The sequence below is a fragment of the Staurois parvus genome, unplaced genomic scaffold (genome assembly GCF_062004578.1).
Source record: "Staurois parvus isolate SC_StPar_1 unplaced genomic scaffold, SC_StPar_1.0 ptg000149l, whole genome shotgun sequence".
Taxonomy (NCBI): domain Eukaryota; kingdom Metazoa; phylum Chordata; class Amphibia; order Anura; family Ranidae; genus Staurois; species Staurois parvus.
The window spans coordinates 4,398,678-4,425,960 of NW_028317945.1; the positions used below are offsets into that span (position 1 = coordinate 4,398,678).

At 40.8% G+C, this 27,283-nt stretch overlaps 1 protein-coding gene across 4 annotated transcripts in view; it reads right to left on the reverse strand.

Annotated features, from left to right (window-relative positions):
- The window catches only part of TMEM184B (transmembrane protein 184B), a 188,819-nt gene that overhangs the window by 95,829 nt on the left and 65,707 nt on the right, over positions 1-27,283 (reverse strand). For 2 of the 4 annotated variants that reach the window (XM_089674263.1, XM_089674262.1), the window contains one exon: positions 2,772-3,005. In XM_089674263.1, coding sequence (XP_089530389.1) covers positions 2,772-2,999 — 228 coding nt within the window. In that variant the 5' untranslated portion in view covers positions 3,000-3,005. Of the gene's footprint in view, positions 1-2,771; positions 3,006-19,094; positions 19,188-27,283 lie in introns of those variants that run through there. The other 2 variants (XM_089674264.1, XM_089674261.1) reach the window with 2 other exon arrangements.

The window sequence follows — 27,283 nt, forward strand, 5'->3', positions numbered from 1 at the left end:
TATATAATCCAAGCCTTGCACATACATCACACCTTTCTCGAGTAAAATATTTTATGAGCAGGGATAATACCACAGAAGCCTGCATGGTCGCTGATGAAATGTTTTCATATTTCCTTCCATCCGACACCACATTGGATATGTATTTCTCAGCACCCGGGGTTCTTGTATCACCTCACAGCTGGAGTTACCTTGAATTCTGAGACATGACCAATTTCTTGCAAACTTTCATCAGAGGCAGACAAAACTGGTCACTGACCTCCTCAGGCACATAAACACACACAGATTGAATATGGGGATGGGCTGTATATGAGGGGAAGCTGAGCACTCTGCAACCATTGTAACTGAAGTGGCTGTGATCCAGGGAGGGGATTGTTTGCAAGGGAGAAAAACCACACTAGTTTTTTAAAGCTGGCCATGTGGTTTGTATATTGACCGGTTCAGCAGGGACTGGCTGAGGTTTGATCCATCTAGGGGCAGGCTTGTTGTACTGAGGTCAATCCAATGATCTACCTTCAGTACAACCAGCTTGTTGTCTTTTTTTTCCCATGTGATCATTGCTGGAGACTATAGCCGCCAGCATTTATCACTGCGTTCTGCCGGCAGGGAAGGCTCCCCGTCAGCAGAACACAATAGGGCTGCAGGAGGTAGTCCTCCATCAGTACTGACTGTTGATGGGGGAAGAAAGCTAATTGTATAATCTATGGGCTGTTTAAATCAGCCAATGCCACCATAGGAATGGGGTTATCACATGCAGGAAGGCAGTGCACCAGCTTTTACAGCAGTCAGCCTGGGCAGGCAAAAAGCACATTTACAGTGATGTACTAAGTGTTCTGTTTGTACTGGGATTGTAAAACACACGAAGGGCTATTAAAAAAATAGGAGGAAGGGGGGGGGGGCAGTCAAATGACCTGACAAAGTAATGTTTAATGACCTCACATGACTGACCATTCACAGACTTAAAACAGACCTTTTCCCTTGGCAATAACTTATCCTATCCTGGTTCCTCCTCCCACATAATTAAAGTTTTCCCTTTTTCAGCACTTCCCGGGTTCCTCATCTAGCCAAAATTGCAGTAGGACCCTGACCGCCTTCTGGAACGTTCATATCACTTCCCAGAAGGTAGTGTCTTGATAAGGTGTGCAAAAGTTGCAACACATCTGCTCCTGCGCACATGGTGCATGTGTCTACAAGGTTGCAGATACCAAAACCCAGCAGTACAGGCGGAAACCTGTGGCCCCTGCGCAGGATATGTAAAGATTGGGTAGTGGGAGAGGAGCCATGGGATACGAACATTGTGGAAATGAAGTTCCCTCTTAATTCAGAATTCTCTCTGCTTGAGAACTATGTGGGACACATAGGCTCTATACCAGTCTGCCTTTCATGAAAGGCTCAAAAAGCCAAAGTGTGGCGCTATACTGTGGTATCTAGCAGAGAGCATTATCCACTCTCCATATTAAATCAGCCCCTAAGTGTCTTTTTCTTAAGTAATGACCGACTTGGAAAAGACAGTTTTTTTTTATTTAACCACTAGCATACAGGGCACTTATACCCCCTTCCTGCCCAGGCCAATTTTCAGCGCTGTCACACTTTGAATGACAATTGCGCAGTCATGCAACACTGTACCCATATGAAATTTTTATCTTTTTTTGAGACAGATAGCGCTTTCTTTTGGTGGTATTCAATCATCTCTGGGTTTTTTATTTTTTGCTAAACAAACAAAAAACCACTGAAATTTTTGGAAAAAAAAAAAGTTTCTCAGTTTTTGTTATAAAATTTTGTAAATAAGTGATTTTTTTCCTTCGCTGATGTGCGCTAATGAGGCTGCAGTGATGGGCACTGAAAGGCTGCACTGACGGACACTGATAGGTGGCACTGATGAGGAGGCACTGATGTGCATTGACAGGCATCACTGATGGGCACTGAAAGCCAGCACTCATATGGCACTGATAGGCGGCACTGACAGGCGGCACTGGCTGGCAGCACTGACTGGCAGCACTGATAGGCGACATTGACTGGCACAGATAGGCAGCACTGACTGGCAGCACTGATAGGTAGCACTGACTGGCACTGATAGGTGGCACTGAAAGGCAACTCAGATGGGCATTGATATGTGGCATTGATGTGCACTGGTAGGCACTGATATGTAGCATTGATGTAGCACTGATGGGCACTGGCAGGTGGCATTGATGAGCACTGATAGCTGGCACTGATGGACAGCGACAGGTGGCACCCCTGGGGCTACACAGATCATCACGGCACACTGATCATCAGTGCCCTGATGATCAGTGTACATGTCCCCTCTGAGTAATGCCAATTACCGGCTCTCCTCTCCTCATGAGCTGTCAGTGTGACATCTCATGAGGAGAGAAATGCCGATAACCAGCATTTCCCTATTTACATGTGATCAGCTGTGATTGGACACAGCTGATCACGACTGAACCGACATCTTCAGCTCTTTCCGTTGATCGGTGATCCGCGGGACACAGCGCACCACCGATCGCTGCGCGCTACCGGAGCAGCGAATGCACGGTTAGAATGGGAGGATGTCATAGGACGTCCTCCCAGAACGAGAGAACCACCTTGCACCCGTCATTACCTTATATGGCGGGCGCGAGCAGGTTAAAGCAGTGATCAGGATAATTAAATAAAATGTACATAAAAAAAAACACAAATTATTACAAGGCATGTCATTGGCTGAATGCTGTAGTCAAAGTATCCCTTCCATTTCTAACAAATAAATGAGCACAGACTGGCAAAGGAGAGCCACATACCTGGTGACAGGTTATAAGTAGTGCGGTCCAGACAAAGAATCCTGAGATGGCCTGAGCAGTGGTTGTCATAAGGAACACAGGCTGTTCTAGAGTGAAAGGTTTTTCTTCTGGTATCCTAGAGAAGTTTGGACTGGTAGGAGTTGCAGTGCCTGGAAGTGTGGCAACAGGCTGTTTAGCAACCATACCTGTGCCCTCCTGAGTGAGGTCACCTAAACTGGACATCGTCATTATGCCCTACAAGAAGCAAAAAAGAAAAAATGTTAAACCCCAATAAGGGAAGGTCACATGTACAGATATTATATATGACTACCAGAGATAGTTACAATACATATTTATACAGGTGAAACTCAAAAAATTAGAATATCGTGGTTTAGTCTCTACAAAGACGTTTTGCATTTTTTAAAGGTGCAACATAGAAAAAACCTGCCTTTCTTCTGCCTTCAAAGAACAAGTTTAATAATAATAATTTTTAGCCAAAAGGAGTCAGAACAAACATTTGGAAGTTGGCAACTTTGTAATGGACCATTTCATACCTAACCTTCTAGATGTGTGCATCTATTTTGAAAGGCAGCTCAGAACTAGGACTATAGACACCATTGACCGAAAAACTTTTGTACCTTTTGACTATTAGTATACAGTATTTATATACCGCCAAAAGGCTTGCTCAGCGCTGTACATTATAGTGGGGACAGTACATGAGACAATACAGTAACAAAACAATACACGAGGGGTTCGAGGGCCCTGCTCTTTCGAGCTTACAATCTAGGAGACTACTATAACTATTATGTTGTGGTGGGGCCTGTTCCACATAGCACAGTGAAACCAAAAATAAAAGAGTAGTTTGATTAATGTTCTCAACTCTCATAAGGGTATAATTAACTATATATAATAAATATATAAAAAACAGTTCTGTTTCCATCTAGTAAACAATAAAAACTTGTAGGTTACACATTAAGCACCCATTGTATGGGTACATTATATTAAATCCCATGTTCTTTTCAGTATAGACTGGTAAGCCTGTAAAAATCAATACAACTGGGAATCATTTCCAAGTCTCTTATCTGATTACCCATTTTTAAACAATGGCAGCAGCTACTGTATGTCAAATGACTATGAATGTAAACAACAACACTCCATGATAAACAACCAACCATAACTTTTAGCAAATATAAGGATAGGTTCACACTTATGCAGGTGCAGGACAGCGTGTAAAATCACACACCTGCAACCAACTGCAGCTAAAACTGCACTGCTCATTTTCAGACATGCATGGCTATCATTCATTCTTAATGGCACCCCCACACATCTGAAAGCGCAGCATGTTTTCAGTTGTGGGAAATCGTATAGTGCAAAAGCACCATGGAATTTCCATGCAGCTATCTTTTAATCACTTGCCCTCCAGAGGATTTAACCCCCTTTCTGACCAGGTAATTTTTTGCGATATGGTGCTGCATTACTTTGACAATTGCGCGATCATGCAAGCTGTACATAAATTACATTTATGTCCTTTTTTCCCCCCACAAATACAGCTTTGTTTCGGTGGTATTTGATCACCTGTGCATTTTTATTTTTTGCGCTATAAAACAAAAAAAAAAAAAAAAAAAGACAATTTAAAAAAAAAAATTGACTTTTTGCTATAAAACATATCCAGTAAAAAATGTAAACACTCAAATTTCTTTAAAAATTGAGGCCAAAATGTATTCTACATGTCTTTGCTAAAAAAAAAATCCCAATACATGTAAATTGGTTTACCTGAAAGTTAGAGCGTCTACAAATGGTGGTATATATACTGGAATTCTTTTTTTAAAAAAAAAAAGTATACTAGTAATGGAGACGATTAGCGGGACTGCGGCAGGCTGACACTGGGGGGGAACTGACTAACTGCCACTGACATCCCCAGTGACACTAATACAGTGAGATCAGTGCTGACACTGGGCAAGAAGGGGTTAACATCTGGGGTGATCAAAGGGTTAACTGTGCTGTGTTACTATGTGTGCCATATGTATTTTACTAGGGAAACACTGCTGTGTATTTTTCTGCTGTGCAGTGAAATACACAGCAGCATGTTACTGCTGGCAGGAGAGAGACCTGTATTTACACACAGGTCTCTCCCGTCTGTGAAACTCAGCGATTGCCAGGTGCCAGTGGGGAATCTCCGGACGGGACCCAGTGATTGACATCTGTAGCTGCTAGTGGTGTAGGCAGGGTGGTGCTTGCATCCCCTATCCAGAAAATCAACATCACGTACATATACGTGATTTGGCGCAGCCCTGCCGCCCTGTAGCAGTAGTTCTGCTATAGGATGGTAGGGAAATGGTTAAAAAGGATTCTTTTTCCTGAATGAAAATTATTATTATTATACAGGATTTATAAAGTGCCAACAGTTTGCTCAGCGCTTTACAATATAAATGCAGGCATAACAGCCCATTCAGATGAACGGGCTGTAGTGCATGCACAAACACGGCTCGTAGAGCTGCATAGTTGTGAACCTAGCCTTACTAAATAATGTGCACACTGTATCGGGAATTCATAAAGACTTGCACAGACAGATTTTGCAAAAGTGTCTCCGATACGTTCTAAAAGTGGTGCAGTAAGCGCCAAATTCATGTATCAGTGTAGAAATTGTAATTGACTTTGGCGCAGGCTGCGCCACTTTTAGGCCTCATGCACACTGTACTTTTTTTTATAGCTGCTCATAGGAACATCATTCATTTTTTTTTGCCTCAACTCCCCTGCATGTTATCCTGTGTCCATGCAGTGTTTCATGGCAAGATTGCTTAGTGGCAAAAACAAACAAAAAAAAGCTGCCAGAGCACCCTGGAGCAGAGTTTTGGCTGAAAAAAAGCATGATGTGCTTAACCTCTTCGCGCCGACCGCACGCAAATGTGCGGCCTCCCGGCGTCTGGGTTGACGCCGAGCGGCCGCACATTTGCGTGTAATTAAGAAAAAAATGCTGAGAGCACGCGCCCTGCATGCTCCCAGCACACATGTCCGGTAGTCACGGAAAGGTCCCAATCTCCTCTTTCGATAAGGACCTTTGCCGATCATGTGACCGCCATGACGGCGAACCACAGCGGTCACATGACCTTAAAACCCCGCTCCAACTCCCGGCTTCTGAACCCTTAAAGGGCCAGGAGGCGCCGGCGCCAATGGGTTAAGCTTTCATTTATTTCAATGGTCAGAATAAATATTCTGGCCAATGAAATTAATGCCTAAAACGCTTAACACGGGTGAACGTGGTATACACTGTTACAAGCAAACTTTTTTTTTTTGGCCAAAACACTGCTGGCTTCTAGGGGAGTTAAGATGAAATGTGAGGGCGCACGAGGCCTTAGAATGCACGTGAGACAGCATTTGTGCCAGTTTCTCTCTGTATGCCAAGAGTTAATGTTAATTAGCTCCAATTTCTTAGAATACAAACTGTCATTATTTTTAGGTTTTTTTTGCCAAAACATGTAGCAGAATACATTTTGAGCCTCCCTGTTAGTAAATATCAGCTTGCTCATACGGGATGTACGAGCAAGCAGATATACTGACAGGCACCAGAGATTTACTGATCGCTGGTACAATGCTTTAGAGGCTCCACAGACAAAAAATAATAAATGCACATTTTTTTTACCTGTTTTTGTGTTCAAACACCGTTTCATATAATGTAGCAGGTCAAAATTTAAACTTTTTTCCAAATCCTTTAAAACTTAAAAATGAAACTAAATCCAGGACTCTGCATTCACCTTTTCTCATCAGCAGTTAGAGCAGTCTTGTGACTTCTATCAGTGTCCAGCAGAGCGCATGTTAAAGCTTGTAGGAGGAGTTTTCTTTTTGCTCTAGGTGGATGCAGGAGCCATGACCTCTGTGTGGACAATTATGATCACATGCATTCTCCCAAGGAAAAAAAACCTCTGAGCACGTGCACAGTGTCTCCACACAATATGTTTTATTAGGAAATAAGAGGAGGGACACTGAAAGAAGGGGAGGATCAGAGAAGACAAGATCAAAACAGCATTTTTACACAATGCAGGGGATTAACTGCATATACAGACTGATTTTACTGTTGTGGGTTTAGTAACACTTTAAAAATCTAAATCCATTACACGATGGCTAAGGTTTTGCATATACAGGCATTTGCTTATGAACTCTATTTTTTTTGTTAAGTACAGTGGGGAAAATAATGATTTCATTCCCTGCAGATTTTGTAAGCCTGCCCACTTACAAAGAAATGGTCTATAATTTTTTATCATAAGTATATTTTAACCGCCTCCCGGCCACCATATAGGGAAATGACGGACAGGCAGAGCTCTTCTGTTCTGGGAGGATGTCAGATGACGTCCTCCCACACTAGCTGTGTATGTGCACCCCTGGCGGCGTGCGGTGATCGGTGGTATGCTCTGTCCCTGACACAGCGCACCACCAATTGCGGTAAAGAGCCAATGACAGCTGATCGCATGTAAACAGGAAATGCCGGTTATAGATATGTTAGGAGAGCCGGTAAGCAGCAGTCCTCTGAGGGGACATCTACATTGATAATCAGGGCACTGTTCACCAGTGCCTTGATTATCAATGCAGCCCCATTATTGCTGCATGTCAGTGTCAGTCACTGCCACATATCAATGCCCATCAGTGATGATTGTCAATGCCCATCAGTGCCTCCTCAGTGCCATCAGTGCCAATCAGTGCCCATCAATGCCTGTCCTGTACCCATCAGTGCCATCTATAAATGCACATCAGTGAAGGAGAAAAATTACTTGACAAAATTTTATAATAGAAACTAAGAAGTTGAAGTTCAGTGAGAAAAATAAGTATTTGATCCCTAAGCAAAAAACATGACTTAGTACTAGGTTGAGAAACTCTTGTTGGCAAGCACAGAGGTAAGACGTCACTTGTAGTTGGTTACCAGGTTTGCACACATCTCAAGAGGGATTTTGGTCCACTCTTCTTTACAGATCTTCCCAAAATCCTTAAGGTTCCTTGGCTGCTGCTTGGCAACTCAAAGTTTCAGCTCCCTCCATAAATTTTTTATAGGATTAAGGTCTGGAGACTGGCTAGGCCACTCAATGACCTTAATGTGCTGCTTCTTGAGTCACTCCTTTGTTGCATTGGCGGTACGTTTTAGGCCATTGTCATGCTGGAAGACCCATCTTCATCCAAGATTTTACAATACATGGCCCCATCCATTGGCCTGTACCTTTAGCAGAGAAACAGCCCCAAAACATGTTTCCACCTTTGTGCTTCACTGTAGGGATGGTGTTCTTAGGGTCATAGTCAGCATTTTTCTTCCTCCAAAACATGGCGAGTCGAGTTAATACAAAGAGCTCAATTTTGGTCTCATCTGACCACAGCACTTTCTCCAAATCCTTCTCTGAATCATTTAGATGTTCATTGGCAAACTTCAGACAGGTCAGTACATGTGCCTTCTTGAGGAAACAGACCTTGAGGATGTTGCATGGTTTGTTTGGTGACTATGGTCCTAATTGCCTTGACATAATTCACAAGCCCCTCCCATGTAGTTCTGGGCTGATCCCTCACTTTACTCATAATCAACCTTACCCCATGAGGTAAAATCTTGCATGGAGCTCCAGACTGAGGGCGATTGATGGGTATTTTGTATTCCTTCCATTTACAAATAATTGCAACAACAATAAACGCTACCAATGGATTGTTTGGTGACTGTGGTCCCAATTGCTTTGAGATCATTCACAAGCTAATCCCATGTAGTTTTGGGATGATCCCTCACTTTTCTCATGATCATCCTTACCCCATGAGGCGAAATCTTGCATGGAGCTCCAGACTGATGGTGATTGGTGGGTATTTTGTATTTCTTCCATTTACAAATCTTTGCTACAACAGTTGTCCCCTTTTCACCAAGCTTGCTGGTGGTCTTGTAGCCCATTTCAGGCTTATGCCGGTCTACAATCTTGTCCCTGACATCCTTTGACAGCTCTTTGGTCTTGCTTATGCTGGTGAGGTTGGAATGGAAGAAAGATTCTGTGGACACGTGTCTTTTATACACATAACGAATTGTCGTTAGGAGCACCTTCTTAAATTGACAGGACTAACACGTGTACCACATGAGCACATAGCCAGTTTGTGACAGCCAGAATTATTGTTGGTTGGTAAGGGATCAAATGCTTATTTTATTCACTGAATTGCAACTCAATTTAAAATATTTGTGTCATGTGTTTTTTCTGTTTATTTAGGTTGATATTCTGTCTCTATTATTTAAAACACACCTATGATTAAAAAAAAACAAAAAAAAACAAAAAAAAAACTATAGACCCTTCATTTCTTTGTAAGTGGGCAAACTTACAAAATCTGCAGGAGATAAAATAATGATTTTCCCCACTATATATCAAATGCAGATTTTTAATCTGTCACAGAAGCCCATTCCCTACAACCCTTCCCAACTTGCACTTGCTCAGTCGTAGCAAGCTATCCAAATACCAAACAATAATAGCATAAGAGGGGCGAGAACTGTGTTCCTCAATAGACAATGAAAAAAAAAGTGATTTTATGAGAGTGCAAAAATCCTGTTGTCCATTGATGGACACAGCTTGATAGCAAGAAATCTTGGCATGTCCAAAAGCAGTTCAAACTGAAGGGCAGGCATACCCAAGAACACAGGCAGCCAACCCAACATGAAAGGATAAAAAGAGGAAACCAAAGTGCATTTATAGCCCCTCACAAAAACTTTTGACCGAAAATAGCATCTGTGTGTGTGCAGACACCTAAACCTCATAAAAAATTAGAGAAAGTATGTACAGGAGACTAGGTCACAGATGTACAGACCTGAGACACAGAGGCCAAGAAGCCCCTACTGCCACAGAGGAGTATTCTTTTACAGGGGAAAAAAAAAAACCCACATCTACAACTTGGACCATTTGGAAAGTTTATAGTGCCTTTAATATCTGACAGTATTTATCAAGCTATACATAGGTCACATATTGCATCTAATCATTCTAATAACATCTGCTGCTCAAGCCCTGAAGAAGGGGGAGGCCTTTCAACTGCATTTGCTGCTCTTAGCCAACAAACATTTCAAAATGACCAGAGTGACATGAACTAGGCGTTCCTCATAAACAGTTGCCTGGCAGCCCTCATCACATCCAGATAAGGGAAATAGATCTCCTTGCGATGAAACCATGCTGGATACAGGGAAGGCAACACAATATTCTCATAAATACCCCCTCCCTCCTAGATTGTAAGCTCGAAAGAGTAGGGCCCTCTAACCCCTCGTGTGCTGTTTGTTGTTACTGTACTGTTTCATGTATTGTCCCCCCCCCCCCCCTATTGTACAGCGCTGAGCAAACTCTTTGGCGCTATATAAACTCGATGTAGTAATAATAATAATAATAATTAAAGCTGAAGAGCAATGCATGCAATATAAGCCCACATTTACACCCTAGCATTTTGTAGTGTTTCCCTATGCCCAACTACACTCAACATGTAGAATCACATTGTTTATAGAGTAATTTTTCCTGTTCACATTTCAGTGCCCAGTCGCTTATACACTCAGCACTCACAGATGTACATGTGCTATTTTTTAGTGTTTTCAGGCTTTTTTTCCCCTTAAAGAGTTAATATCACTATATTAGAAGGCAACAAAACCAGAAAAAAAACACAAAAAACATCACATCTTACTTCCCTGCTCTGTGCAATGCTTTTGCACAGAGCAGCCCTGATCCTCCCTCTTCTCAGGTCGTCGAGCCTCCCCCCCCCCCCCCCCCAGCACTTCTGGCCCCTTTCTACTGCCTAGTGCCCCCACAGCAAACAGCTTTCTTTGGGGGCACCTAAGCAGGCTCACTCCCAAGCCACTGCTGTGTGTGTCCACTCACACACAGAGCCATGGCTCAGTCCCCCCCCTTTCTCTTCTTTCTGGCTCACTCTGAGCTCGGGATCGATCCAGAGCTTGGAACCTTGGACCAGCTGAGTGACATCAGCCGACAGTGGGTTTAGCCCACTGTCTGCTTGAAAACGGATCACAGAAGTGCAGAATTAACTGCACGCCTGTGATCCATACTTCTATAAAGAGGCAGGCCTTCAGTTTTCTATGTCACTTGTGTCCATTTCTTATGTAGACAGCAGTAACATCCTAAACATCTTACTATTTAAGGTACTTTTTCTGTTTACTTTTGTAGTCTAAGGACTGTACAGAAAATATGATCACTTTGTATGACAGTATCACCAAAAAGTGCCTTGTTAGTAGTGAGAAAATATATGTATTACTTTGCTATCTTAAGTTATGACAAAGTGATTGCCCAATAAACAAGACCACAGCAGAAATGTAACATTGTTCAGGTCCATAAAGGGTTATACAAGTGCAAGACATTAAGTGGTTTATCAGCCCAGTTACACACAGGCTTTGATGTATAATTTCATAAAACAGCACATTTACAGCATGCTGAATTTGATAAACAAGCACTCTGAAGAGCTTTAACAATTAAGCTGCAAAGATTTCATGGAACTACGCACAGTAAACCAAAAGGTCTTGGTAGACATTTGCCCCAATATATTTTGAGCTAATAACCTGAAAATTGTTCTCTGACAAGTCTGGTGGTTAGAGATTATTTTTATACTATATAAAACTGATCAATTATGTGTTGCATAAAATCTTGTAAGTAATGTTAATAAATTTTGCTTGCAGGAAAGTGGCAAGATTAAAACCAGAGTTAAAGAGATTACGACAGTACCATTTCAAAAAGGGAATAATCGATGATCTAGAAAGGTTACTCACTCTTCAGAGATTAATACAACAAGAATCCAATGGAGACATTCTGTTTGCTATTAATTAAACCTTCAGAGAGATTTATTTGCAGCTTTTAATGTGTGCAGAACAGGACTGTGGTATTTGTAAATGAAGGCAACCACTTCTTTAATGGCTTACCCTTCACAGAAAACACAAAAGCATCATTAACTACTTATGAACCCAGTGCATTTAAAAAAAAAATAGACAGGGACAGCAGCAGTAGGAATCTGCTGCTTCTGTGTGTCCTTGCCAGCATGTGGGTTGGATGACAGCTGGGATCTAGCACACTGAATGATCACCTTTGGGCTCCTGATTTTGCTACACATTACTCACAGGAACTTCTGCACTGTGTTTACCTTAGACATGACGTCGCAAGTGATTGAGTGAAAAAATAATTTGGGCAGTTATGTGATACTACGCCACCCAAACAAGATGGCCAAAGTTGCCAAACCAGGAAAAATCCAGAAAGAAGATGTAGGCAAGGGAGCTTGTGAACACTGCATTGCTGGAGCAGAATTGAATATAGTTCCGCTTTGTGGTATGCTACTTAAGCAAACCGCATTTTCCCCCTACATATGACACAATGGGGTTTATTTACTAAAACTGGAGAGTGCAAAATCTGGTGTGCACAGTATCCACTCAGCTAACTTCAGCCTGTTTAGTTTAAGTGGAGCTCCACCCAAAAGGGTTAAGGATGGGCACCTTTGGGGAGCGGATACACGAAATTGACAGGCAATCGGAAGCAGAAGTTGTCAGGGTGTAACATGTAACTGTTGCAGTAGCCCCTGCGCTCACCAAATCCCCCGTGTCACGAAAAGGTCTCTGCAGCTAACCACAACTGCCTGAAGAGACCCTTTATGTCCATATTCACCCTGTTACGTTATTGTTAGGTTTCTCTTTTTGTAACATTTTTGAAGGACTGTTTTCTTGTATTTGTCCTAAAGACTATTCCTGGTTTGTTTTCTTTAGAACTATACATGTTCATTGAAAACTGGTCACATTAGTCTCTGTTCCATGTATCCCTATGTATGCGCCTAAAAGTCTGGATGGACTCCCTGATTAATCAAAACATTGTCTGGGTGCCTAGCTGTTAATTAGATTACGGTTTGAGGTTAGTTGCTAGCTGTTGATTAGCTTACTGTTAATTATATTACTATTAGCTGTTTATTAGATGGCATTACTGTTTACAGGTTGGAAATGGATCATGTGGTCAAGCTTTATTCTGATTTTGTGTGGTATAATTTCTGCCTGAATTTTCAATAAAGTCAGTTCCAGTTGCACCTAAGCTAGTGTCGTCTAGTTCTTGGGTGCAATGCCCAGCTATAATACCTTGGTCCTATGTCCCAGCGACAAGGAAGCAGTTCCCTGACAAACACCCAATCAGTCACACCCCATTGTGACAGCAAGCCAGGGACCCTCTCCCTGCACCAGCTGTCACAATTTCAAAAAAACACAGTATGCTGTCCTACTTTTACAGTTAGTTGACAGCTAGCTAACAAAACTGACAGGGCCGACATTGTGTTTCATTCCAAAACTGAATTTACTTCTGTGAATAGTTTTGTAAAACTGTAACAATCACATAAACTGAAGTTACAATATGCTTTTATAAAACACTGCTTTTCCATAGATACAAAACAGGGAGTGAGCATGATCATCATAGAACCGGAAGTTTGATATTGGCAGGATCACCAGGTGACAATATATGAAAAGAAAAGCCTGAAAAAAAAAAAAAAAAACATTGCAGCGACCACATGCAAGGACTGGTAAGATGCAATATATTAACCCCTTGACGCCTGAGGGTAAAACAATTTTGACATGTGTAAGCAAAACCGTCCATATCATCACAACTACTTTGTGCATCCAGGTGTATACCTTGTTATTTCAGGACAAATTGGGCTTTCATTTAGTGGTAAATGGTAATGAATATCTCCTTGGCCCAAAATAGTAAAACAAACAAAACTTTTTTTTAAAATTTAGCTGCATATATTTCTTGTTACTACCTTAACCTACCACCAAAGAACAACCCAAAATCATTTCTCCTGCTCCTGATGGTCACAACGATACCACATGTGTGTATGTTAGCAGTTGTTTGTACCATAATACAGGCCAGAAACCATAGTGCGCAATTTGCTTTCTTTTATTTGTATATTAATTTTTTATTCTGCAACTGACACTGATACTAATTTTTTTTTTTTTTTTTTAAAAACTCCCGCCCCCCAAAAAAAACGTGACCCTGACCAAAACACTAACCCTAGCACAGAGCTAGATCAAACCTTGATCTAGGTATTTTTGTTTAATTTATTCATTCATTTTATTTATTTTTTACTCACACTTTTTCTCTCTGAAAGGACAAAGAGGGATACAATGCATCTCTCTTCTCCAGTCAGAGAGAGAAAACAAGGGGGGCGGGGGGCTTCACAGTGACTGATCACTGTGATAGCCAATCATAGGGTATCACAACGATCAGGCGATCTGGAATTGGGAGTTCCAGGTACCAATCATTAGAACGGGACCCGGGGCTCTCAGTGACACCCCGGTCTGTGCTGGGAACGTGCCGTGCTTCCAAAAGAAAGACAGGCATGCAAATTAGCGGCCCACAGAAAAAAAAACCCAGTTCCATGAGGCCGCTAATTAACATGTGGTTAGCATCAGTCTAGACATTAACCACTTGCGGACCAACTTCCCGCAATCTACTGCGGACGTTTGGCACACACAGGCAAAGCAACTTACCCATACATTGCCGACTGCTTCCAGGTTTCAGGCGCACGTGTGTGCAACCCCCTCGCCTACTCCTGCTGTGATTATACACAGCGGAAGCCTGTCAAGCAAGTCCCAGCCAATGATTCACGGCCAGGCCCTGCTAATCGGCTGTGTACACTCACGACCCAGAGCTCTGTGTTGACATTCAACACAGAGCTCTGTACAGACAGAACAATCTCTCCATTTCTCGTCCCCGCAAAGAAGGGATGATAAACTAAGATCATTAGTAAAAGGCAACACACTTTACATATAGTTAGGCACTGATCACCCTTAGATGTTACCCCATCCCAGCCAGTGTCATTGCTACACTGACAGTGTATAGTATTATTACTGATCACTGTATTAATGTCACTGATGATGTCAGTGGCAGTTAGTCAGTTCCCTACCATGAATAAGTCAGTGTCAGATTGCTCACCGCACTATCACAGCCCCATTATAAGTCATTGATCAATGCCACTAGTAATATCTATAAATATATATATATATATATATATATATATATATAAATAAATTCCAGTGTATATATACATACCATAGTTTGTAAGCTCTATGACTTGCAAGCAAACCAATTAATATGCACCTATTTGGATTTGTTTTTCTTTATCAAAGACATGTAGCAGAATACATTTTGGCCAAAATTTATGAAACAAATTAGATTTTTTTTTTATTGGATATGTTTTATAGCAGACAGTAAAAAATATTTTTCTTTCAAAAATGTTGGTCATTTTATTGTTTATATCGCAAAAAAAAATAAAAATAAAAACCCTGTGGTGATCAAAATACCACCAAAAGAAAGTGTGAAAAAAAAATATAAATTTAATTTGTGTACAGCATTGCATGAACGCTCAATTAGCAGTTAAATTGCCAAACAAGAAAAAATGGCCTGATCCTGAAGGGGGTAAAATCTTGAGGAGATCAAGTGGTTAAAGTGTGACAACAGGACCAATCCTTACAAAAAAAAAAAAAAAAAAAAAAAAATCTCATTTGTCTGTTTAGCCAATTATTGCTAAGCACCCTGAAGATGTGCTCCTTTCTTTTTCAATGGTGTTTATTGGTTTTATCTTAAAAGAAAGGGGGTAACAAGACAGCCCAGTCAATTATACATCCATTTGTCATCAAACTGCAGCGTGTCCTGGCTGGTACAAATAACATACAATACACAAGCTATGACAATCAGCAGTCATTGATAGTCAAATGGGACCCATTGGGACTTGTGAAAGTAAGGTCAATAACAAAGAAAGAAGAAAAGAAAAAACTAGAGTGAAAACTTTTGTCAGACATAGCTTGGAGACCGCCGCGACCTGTGTGGGGAAATCGGGTTCCCTCCAACTCTCTGCAGGCAATGAAGGGGGGGCACCCCCCATGGCCTTGAGCTAACTATATCCGAAGAAGGGCAAGAAAATAAAGAAGAGAAAGGAATAGATAAGAGTGAGGAGAAAAAAAAAGGAGGGAGGGAAAGAAAAGCGTGGAAGGAGAGAAAGGAAAAGAGGAGGGGGAGGAAAGGACGAGGAGCCAAGCATGGGGTATAGGATTTGTATCCTCTATAGGTTCCACATATTACCCACAATCCAGCCTAGGACGGTGCTGAGAGATATTTCATCCAGGAGTCCCAAGTTCTCAAAATAGGCCATCCTATCATGAAGAATAGCGGTCAGATGTTCATTGACCATTATCCAGGTCAGCCTGGCCTTTAGGAGGTCAAGGGAAACCGTAGGGGATCTCAAAGAGCGCGCAATGAATATTCTGGCAGAAGTAAATATAAATGCAATCAGGCATCTCACATATCCGGGTATTCCCCCCACCGGTTTTCCTAGGAGGGCCTGTTGTGGAGACTTGATAAGAATCACCTGGGTAAGTGAATATATAAAATTATAGGTGCAAATCCAAAATCGCTTTACTTTGCTGCAGGTCCATCATGTATGGAGAACCGTTCCCTCCTGTCCGCAGCCATGGAAACAACTGGAGGAGGCTCCCTGAACAAAAGACGCCAAACGGGAGGTACTAAATACCACTGTAGGAAGACCTTATAATTTGCTTCGATCAATGAAGCGCCAGTTGGAATGGATTCCGCTGCCTCTAATACTTCCCCCAGGTCTCACTCCCATCTTTCCATGTAGGGTAATTTGGTGGAGTCCTCATGCAAAATAGTATATATCCTAGATATATGACCAGTATGCTTATCCAGAGTTCTACAGAAATGTTCCATTGAAGTCAATGAAGACAGGTCATTGGTGCGTCTAAGAGTATGGAGAAAGTGGGTTATTTGCAAAAAAGCGATATAGCTCCTTAGTGGGGAGGTGATGCTTCTTCTGAAATGCTATCTTAGGTATTGGGCCCCTATGATCGCAGAAATCTGCCAAACGAAGAAAACCTTTATTGGTCCACCCTTCAAAAGCGGAAGGGCTGAGACCCAGGGGGAATGCCGGGTTGTCCAATAAAGGGGCTAGGGGAGTGTGGGTGGGGGGATTTAAAGCTATGCTTACTCGCTAATCTATCCCATAGGGAAAGGGAAAAAGATAACGTGGGACACAAAATTGCATGTCTGATCCTGGATTTCAGCTACATCATATGGGACGGACATGTCTAGAATGGTAGTGTATCTATGGGACTAATTGAGCAGCGTAAAAATATTTGGATAGGTCCGGGACCCCCAATCCTCCCTTCAACCTCAGGACAAAAAGCGTACATCTATTCTCCCTGAGTCTCTTGTTTCCCTATATGAATTTTAGTATCTTCTGTTGAAAGGTACGCAAGTCAGACATGTTTATCATTATTGGCAGAGTATGAAACAAATACAGAATTTTAGACAGAATGTTCATTTTCACTGAGTACAACCTACCGAACCATGAGGGGGGAAGGAGGGCCCATTTGGAAAGATCATCCTGCAATTTCTTATATAGGAGAGGATAATTCTGATAGAGGGTGTCAAAGGAAGGGGTTAAATTAATTCCTAGGTAAGGAAGCGTGTCTGATTGCCATTTGAAAGAAAGACTTTGTCGCAAGGAATGAACTGTGGAGTCATCCAAAGTTAAGTTAAGGGCCAGGGATTTATTATGATTGACTTTAAGACCAGAGATTGCTGTGAAGTATGACAGGTCACTGTACAAGTTAGGTATGGAGGTGGATGGAGGTGTTAAAGAGTATTAAAAGGTCGTCCGCAAACAGAGCGCGCTTATGTACCCTATCACCACATGGGATACCCAGAACATCCGGGGTATTCCTAAGTTTAATTGCCAGAGGCTCTAAGGCTAGAACAAATAAAATAGGGGATAGTGGGCAGCTCTGCCATCCCTTGACTGACAATCTGGCTATTGATCCGCTATATAATGTATGGAGTATTGTGAGAAAATTCTTGCGAAACCCATACCGTTCCAATTAGATTTGAGGGCAGAGATAATATCTATCAGTCGCCTCGTTTGGTCTGGTGCTAGTCTATTGGGAACAAAACTCACTTGATCCGGATGGATATAACCTGCCAGAAATGAATTTAATCTGTTTTCTAAATATCTTGGTCATAATCTTGAGGTCAACATTAATAAGGGAGATTGGGCAGTAGTTTGCGCAGTCTCCATGGTCCTTGCCCAGTTTGAGTATAACATGTATGAATGCATGGTTTTCAAAGCAGGGAAGTTGGGCGCCTTGACGAAAAAGGAACATAAGTGGGGGGGTTAAAACCTCAGAATATTTCTTATAGTAATGACCCAAAAAGCCGCCTCGTCCCAGCTCCTTGCAGGAATTTAGGCTTTTTATAACTTTAGCCACTTCTGCTTCCAGAAATTCCTGTTCCATGAGCTCCATGTCAGCTGGAATGATACGCGATAGGGGGAGAGTTTGGAAAAAGGTATCAATCCAGGATGCCAGAGTTGGTTCCGGTTGAGAAAAGAGTTTGGAAAAGAAAATTAAAAAATTCTCACATCACCAGCTGGGAATTCTGGGATCTATGTCCGTTACCGGGGAATAAACACGTGGCGTGAGCTTCCGTGCGAGCAGAGTATGGAGTTTATCACCAAAAGGTATAAAAACGATGCTTTGACCAATGGATGTATTTCTCCGCTTTCGTATATAGGCTAAGATTAAGGTCGTTCTTGCCGCGTCTATTTTATGTCTAATGTCAAAGTGGGGGTATTTTTTCTGTTCTGAGTAGCTCCTTGAGCTCCTCTTCTTGTTGGTGTATAAGCAGTTCCTGTTTAGCCCTAGATGCTATTTGAATGAGTTTACCTCAAATCATCGCCTTATGTGCCACCCAAATCATGGTGGGGGATGTGTCCTCTTGGGTATTTTCGGCAAAATACTGGTGTATGGTGCTTCAATATAGTTTTAAGGAAATTAGATTTGTCCAAGATTCGATCTAAAGAAGTGTTGCCATCTCCTCCAAAAATGTGGCCAGCTGCGAGTGGCATTAAGGCTTCCAACATATCCTTAAAAAAAGATGCTTGTCCAACATTAGGGGCATAATACGAGATGAAGGTGACCATATGCTTGTCAATTTTTCCATTCGCTAGAATGTATCCGCCTCCTTTATCTTGGATAACCACACTAAGGTTAAAGGGTACCCGTTTAGCAATACAGATAGCGACACCTCTCTTTTTATCTGAGCCATTGGACAGGTAATAAGTGCGATATTCGGCATTCAAATAACTGCGGTGCGATTTCCAAGAGAAATGGGTCTCCTGCAGCAACAGGACATCTATCCCTAGTTTGTGGTAGTGTTGGAAGGCCAATGTGCATTTGTTAGGGGAACTGCAGCCTTGAACATCGTGGGTGAGCATTTTAAAATTTGTTGGGGCTATTTTAGTCATAATGGTTCAGTAGTTTGTACTCACCTGTTGCCGCTGCGCACTCCACCAAAAACCTTGTGGTAGTCGGCAAAGTCCCCACGTCCTTATAGAAAAAAGGGTGCTGAGATAAGGAAGAAACTAAAGAAGAGAAGGAATAGAAGAGATTAAGAACAATAGCCATGGCTTTTTCTCGCTGTCTGCCTATTAACAGGCAGCGGAGTGTCAGCAATATAAATTTCCACATTAAAACAAAAGCTGGTTGTGGGGATCAGCACTCCAATATCAAAAGCGAAGTTACAATTAGCAAACGGTTAGGGGCAAGTTCGCAGCAAGTGGCATGCCGTTCCACCTCGGCACATCTTGTCCATTAACACGTCGGGAGGGCATCAAAATGAGAGAGGCAGAGTATACTTTCTCAAGTTTCCAACTAGAATAATCATACATAACCCAATAAGGTTACTCCTAACATATGAGATCTTGAGCTTTTCTAAACAACTCCAGTGCTGTATGGGAACTATTCCTCCACCACAACTTTCCGAAATGGTAGACAGGAGGGGGTGTAAACTGGACAACTGCTGGTAGAACCCTTCATAATGGATCTGCCTAAGGTGGAAGGCAGTTTATGGCAGTCCCATCCTCAGTATTCATGTGGGTAACCGGGCCTTCTTGGTGGCTGATCTTGTCGGCTGTGACCATAACAGGAAGACAGGCCTGGATGGAGATGTAGATAATCTGGCAGGGGGAGAGTTCTGTGAAATCAGTCCCATGAGGATTTCTTCTCCATTTTGGAAGCTTGAGAATGAGTGCGCCTTTCCTCTGAAAGTAAAGGGAGAGCCGGAAGGGGAAGGACCAACGGTATTTGTTTTGGCGATTCATTAGCTGCATCAATAGTGGTTTAAACGAACATTGAATGGTCTGTGGGAAGAGGTCGTTGAAAAATTGAATTTGGTGACCCTGAAGGACAAGATCCTGTCTGGTTCTAGCAGTCATCATTCTTTCTTTGAAAAATTTACACAATTTCAGTCGCAGAGTAGTGGGGAAGTGTTTAAAATTCGTAAATTTTTATCTTGTGGAAGTACCCAAGTAACTTACCTTTTAGAGTGCCTGTGTCACTTACAGTATGTGGGGAGCACCACTAGAAAATTGTCTACTAGATTGGGAGAACACATTATAAAACATATTATAAGAATGTCTAATCTGTAATTTGATGCCTTTTGGAGATTTTTCCATCTTTCCTTGGCTTCTTTATGCACATTAATACAAATTTTTAGCTGGGGTGCCCAAACTTTCGATCCCCACTGTATGTATGTATGTATGTATGTATGTATGTATGTATGTATGTATGTATATATATATATACATACATACATACATACATACATACATACACACACACACACACACATACATACATATATACACATACATATATACACACACACCACTGTATATTCACATCCTTAATAATACATCAGGTGCACTAAATGATATCACCATGTGGTGATTTAGCGAGATAATTGTCCAAAAAAGATGTAAACGTGTGGATCCCAAAGGATCGCAATTCTTAGTGTATGAACATCCGATCCGGGAGTGACAGATGATGTGTTCCAAGTGAATAAAATGTGCAATCACCAGAAGTGCGTTTTTTACACGCAATATGAAAAATCCTGTGTCATCAGGCAATTAATGGGTCATCTGTTCCCAGGACAGGTCACATTCCATATCACCATCTAGTCTCATCTGCATTAAGGTTCCGGAATCCTTCAGTATGTGTCACCATCTGGGGTCACCTTTTAAAGCGGGCACTGCGAATGATGGCACTCACACGGAGAGCCCAATAAGGGACACCACATAGCGTAATACTACATAGGGACACTTTATTCCAGATATTAAATGTGTGATACAATAGAATAAAAATTACTGGCCATTAGTTCAGGATGGCCACCTGTGGTGGCTAGGTGTCCAGTTGTTGTTGCCCCCGACGCATTTAGTGCTATGCACGTAGTCATAGGGTGCAAGGCTTATAGCAGGACATCTGTGTTGTGCTATTTATATTTAGAAATGGCATTCACGCTTATTGCGCCCACCATCTTGCCAGTTATCGACGCATGCGCAGTGCGTTGGTGCCATTTTGCCGAGGATCACGAAAGTGATCATTGATTAACCTGTCACCAGCGGATGCGCGCGCAGTGCGGCGCCATTTTATTGGAGGTGTAAAACGAATTGGCAGACAGAAATGAGTCTGTCAGTTTGTGAAGATGCAGGATGTAATCTATGTAGAAGATGTTGTGGGGGAATCAAGTAATACATACTAGAAACCTTTATGCCCCTAAATATTTATTATTCCTATTATGTGCATATTCATAATAATATGCGGGGCCCACCCATTTGCACATATATATGAGACCATATGGTCATATATGTTTATATGTGCAATTGCAATAGGTTAAGGTATATAGATTATGATTCCCAACTATAACATCAAGCTAAGGATGTTAAATATGAAAATGTAAAATTAAATATAAATAGCAAATATATATGTAAATAAAATAGAATAGAATAAGCAATAAGACATAAATTCAGAATCTGGTCAGATAAAACAATACATACAAATTATCAAAAACTAAAATGTTAACAAATAAATCACATATATATGCACATAAATAATACATAGATAATCAGACCATCTTTAATTCAGGATTAATAAAAATGAATTATTATTTCCCTTATTTAAGGAAGGAAGGCAGCAAATGTTGTACATGCTGGTTACAGTGCATTTCTCTCTGAAATTCTGAGGAAAATGGGTCGTTCCAGACATTGTTCAAAAGAACAGCGTACCATGATTAAAAAGTTGATTGGAGAGGGGAAAACATATAAAGTGCAGAAAATGATAAGCTGCGGAGCTAAAATGATCGCAAATGCTTTAAAATGGCAACCAAAACCTGAAAGACGTGGAAAAAAGAGAAAAACTACCATTTGAATGGTTAGAAGAATAGCCAAAATGGCAAGGACTCAGCCAACAATCAGCTCCAGGAAGATCAAAGAAGGTCTAAAGTTACCTGTGAGTACTGTTACAATTAGAAGACGCCTATGTGAAGCCAAGCTATCTGCAAGAAGCCCTCGCAAAATCCCACTGTTGAAAAAAAGACATGTGCTGAAGAGGTTACAATTTGCCAAAGAGCACATTGACTGGCCTAAAGACAAATGGCGCAACATTTTGTGGACTGATGAAAGTAAGATTGTTCTTTTTGGGTCTAGTGGCCAGAGACAGTTTGTCAGACGAATTCAAGCCACAGTACACTGTGAAGACAGTGAAGCATGGTGGTGCAAGCATCATGATATGGGGATGTTTCTCATACTACGGTGTTGGGCCTATTTATCGCATACCAGGGATCATGGATCAGTTTGAATACATCAGAATACTTGAAGAGGTCATGCTGCCTTAGGCTGAAGAGGAAATGCCCTTGAAATGGGTGTTCCAACAAGACAACGACCCCAAACACACCAGTAAAACGTGCAACATCTTGGTTCCAGATCAACAAGATTGACGTTATGGAGTGGCCAGCCCAATCCCCGGATCTTAATCCAATAGAAAACTTGTGGGGTGCATCAAAAATGCAGTTTCTGAGGCAAAACCAAGAAATAGAGAAGAACTGTGGAATGTAGTCCAATCATCCTGGGCTGGAATACCTGTTCACAGGTGCCAGAAGTTGGTTGACTCCATGCAACACAGATGTACAGCAGTTCTCAGAAACAGTGGTTATACAACTAAATATTAAGTGATTCAAAGGAAAGCAAAATCTTCAAACATTTTTCAGTTTATAAAGTGAATGTTTAAGTTTGTAAAGAAGAATACAAACACTGCTATTTTTTTGAACAGTCTAATATTCACTTTTCTTCAATTTTTTTTTTAGAGGAACAACACAAATTTGATATATTTTTCTTCATGTTTTGATTTGGAATAGAATGTGTAGTGTTCCCAATGCATTTGTGTGTATGAAAATAAAAGCTATTAGAAAGATTTTGAGCTTGATTCACTTTTTTCAACACACTGCTATTATTTTAAACACAACTGTATGTGTTATGTTTTTATACTGATAATTATTGATTTTTTCTTAATTATTATTAAGGATACATTCATCATCTCTGGTGACACTCGTGGTTTGTGAACAATATGTTTGTATAGGTTATATGCCATAGAGATTTGTGTTGGTTTTATTTTGTTTATTACACATTGTTGATTTTAATTTTATTTTATTGTTTATTATGAAAGGGGACCCGATAGGTAAACATACTGGCAGCTTATTAACCGGTTGCCGACCAGCCACAGTAAATATACTTTGGCAGGGCGGCACCACTGCGCAAAATCACGTATAAATACGCGATCTTGCATATCGGGTAGGGGCCGTGCGCGACCGCCCTACCGCGCCGCCGAGGGTGTCAATCACCGGGTCCCGGCCGGTCATTACCCGCTGGGTCCCAGCGATTGCTGGCAAACAGTGACACAGATCACAGCTGCATTGTTTTCAATGCAGCTCTGCTCCCTATCAGTTCCCAGCTCACTGTTCTGGAGAGCAGAGCTTAGCACTCTGGGACAGCTTGCAACAGTGAAGTACACACCCCCCGCCCACTAGTAAAACACTCTACTCACAGTTAACCCTTTGATTGCCTAAAAAAGTTAACCCCTTCCTCCCCAGTGCCATTAGTACAGTGTCAGTGTTTTTTGTTTTTTTTTTGCACTGATCACTGTATTGGTGTCACTGGGGATGTCAGTGACCAAGTCAGTCCCCCCCAGTGTCAGAATGTCCGCCGCAGTCCCACCATAAGTCGCTGATCGATGCCTTTATTAGTATACAAAAAATAAAAATCCCAGTATATATACCTCCATTTGTAAACGCTATAACCTTCACGCAAACCAATTAATTTACACGTATTGGGATTTTTTTTTAGCAAAGACATGTAGCAGAATACATAAAATACAAATACAGAATACATGAGTTAATAAAATAACTCATGCTGTATTTTAGTAGCATTTACTGTTTTTCTGACATTCTGATCGGATTAATTGGTTTTCAATGCATTCCTATGGGAAACAGTGTTTCAGTTTATGAATTTTTCGCTATATGAAATGTCCTGCAGAACGAATTAAATTCATAAACCGAGGTACTGGTACATCACTGGACTTTGAATGGTTATACCAGGATGATGCCTACAGCTGCAGGCATCATCTTGGTATCGTTTTTTTCAGCCAGCGATCGTCTTTCATGTAAAAGCAATCCTAGTGGCTAATTAGCTGCAGTCCCGTGCCATCGGGGCAACCTGAGAATGCAGCCGGTGCTTCTGCTAGCTGACCATAGAGCTGATTGGAGACCAGAATGGTGCCAATCATCTCTATAGCCTAAGAAATCAGAAGCTACGAGCATTTCATCATTTCAGTTTCAGAGGATATAAACAGCGCCATTTGTAAATTGGGAAAGCATCTGATCACACCGATCTTGGTTTGATTAAATAATTTAAGGGCAGAGGAGATATCTAGAGTCTGATAGAACCCAGATTTCTCAAAAAAAGAATATATGACAATGCCCATTGAAGTTAAAGGGGATATTTGCATTCTCTGTGATAGCATTAAAAGTGATCAAAAAAAAAAAAAAAAAAAAAAAAAATGAAGGGAACAGTGTAAAAATAATAAAAAAAAAGAAAAAGGAAAAAAAGTTCCTTCGCCCCCCTGCGCGCACGCGCATCTGCGTTCGTGAGCATTGACCCTGTGCCGGTATGGAAACAACGGTTGCACCATGCATGTGAGGTATCGCCGCGGACATCAGATCAAGGGCAGTAGCTCTAACACTAGGCCTCCTCTGTAAATCTAAAATGGTATCTTGTAAAGGCTTTTAAAACATTGCCTATGGATATTAAAGATGTATGCAGTTTGTCGCCATTGCTCGGGGCATGAGCAACTTTAAAGCATGTCATGTTTGGTATCTATTTACTCGGCATACCATCATCTTTTATATTTTAACAAATAATTGGCCAATATTTAGTGTTTTTGTGCAAGTAAAAAAGTGTTTTTAAAAAAAAAAAAAAAAAAAATGAAGGCACGTAACTTCCTCATTTTACTTCCTCAATACCTATCACAGTTTCGAAGGCCCTGGCATGCCAGGATAGCACCAAACCCCCCATATGACCCCTTTTTGGAACGTAGACAGCCCAAGGAATTTGGTGAGAAGCATGGTATTTTGCAGATCTCATTTGTTGCCACAAGTTTTTGGAAAATGAAGAAAAAAAAACCAAACATATTTTTTCTATTTTTTTTTCTATTTCAAAACCTTGTGAGAAAAAAAAAAAAAAAGATCTGCAAAATACTCACCATGCCTCTTTGTACATTCCTTGGGGTGTCTACTTTTCAGAAAGGGGTCATTTGGGGGGGGGGGGGGTTTGGTGCTATCCTGGCATGTCAGGGCCTTCGAAACTGTGATAGGTATTGAAGTAAAATGAGGAAGTTACGCACCTTCAGGATTTCAAAGTGGTCATTGCATTTCAGACTCCTGTATGTAGCTAGGCTCCCAAAAAGTCTCATACATGTGTTATCCCCATACTTGGTAGAAGTAGCAGAATGTATTTTGGGGTGTAATTCCATATATACCCATGGCTTGTGTGAGAAATAAATCATTTAAATGACGACTTTGTATAAAAAAAAAAAGTTGTCATTTTCCAGAAACTTGTGGAAAAAAAATAAATAAATCTTCCATGGACTCAATATGCCTCTCAGCAGATAGCTTAGGGTGTCTACTTTCCAAAAAGGGGTCATTTGAGGGTGTTTGTACTATCCTGGTATTTTAGCACCTCAAGAAATGTGATGAGCAGTCAGAAAGTAAAAGCTGTGTAAATTCCATTATCTATACCATAGTTTGTAGAGGCTATAACTTTCACACAAAGCAATAAATATACACTTACTGGTTTGTTGTTTTTAACCAAAACCATGTAGCAGAATACATTTGGCCTAAATTTATGACAAAATTTTAGTTTTCTTGGATATTTTTTATGACAGAAATGAGAAAATATTGTTTTTTTCCAAAAAACAATTTTTTGTTTATAGCACCAAAAATATAAAGTGCACAGGTGATCAAATACCATCAAAAGAAAGCTTTATTTGTGTGAAAAAAAGGATATAAATTTCATTTATGTACCATATTGCATGACTGTGCAGTTATCCGTTAAACTAGCGCAGCGTTGTATAGCAAAAAAAATGGTGTAAATTGTAGTATCTATACCATAGTTTGTAGACGCTATAACTTTCACACAAAACAATCAATATACACTTATTGGGATTTTTTTTTTACCAAAAACGTAGCAGAATACATTTTGGCTTAAATTTATAACTAACTTTGAGTTTACTATATATTCTTTATAGCTGAAAGTAAAAAATATTGTTTTTCTTCAAAATTTTTGGTCTTTTTTTGTTTATAGCGTGAAAAATAAAAAGCGCACAGGTGATCAAATACCACCGAAAGAAAGCTCTATTAGTGTGAAAAAAGGACATAAATTTAATTTGGGTGCAGCATTGCATGACCGCGCAATTGTCAGTTAAATTAGTGTAGCGCCAAGTAGCAAAAAGAGGCCTGGTCATTAAGGGGGGTAAATCCTCTGGAGGGCAAGTGGTTAAACTTTCTTTGTTTTTGGTTTCATCACTTTTTGTATTTGGACACAAATTTAAAAATTTTTCTCTTCATTTTGGTGGTTTTGGACATTTATTTTATAACCACAGAATGTATTATGATTTGTGTATAATTATTTTTGATTCATTTTATGTTTTGCGCCGTTTTATTGTTTCACTGATTTTTTTCATTTTTATCAATGTTTTTGATTCTTATCAAGGCACAGCAGCATTCACTTTCAAATTTTAAACATAGATCTTGTGGCGCAGGTTGTTTTTGTTTAAGATTATTCTTTCTTTCTTTGATCCTGTAAAAATGCAGCTTGACGATAATCCATCAGATCTAGGGGCCATCAAGGCCCTATGAAAGCGGTTCAATTCCAGCTGGTGTGGTGTGATATCTGGGATTAAGTTCTGCATCAGGGCATGTATGACCGGCTCCAGATCTACTACCGATTCCGGAAGACCTCTGATCCTTAAGTTATAGCATCGTGATCTATTCTCAAGGTCTTCCATCTTGGCTTGAGCCTGGTCCAGTTGGTCTTGTAAAGTTGTGATCCGATTAGAATTCTGGTTAACCCTT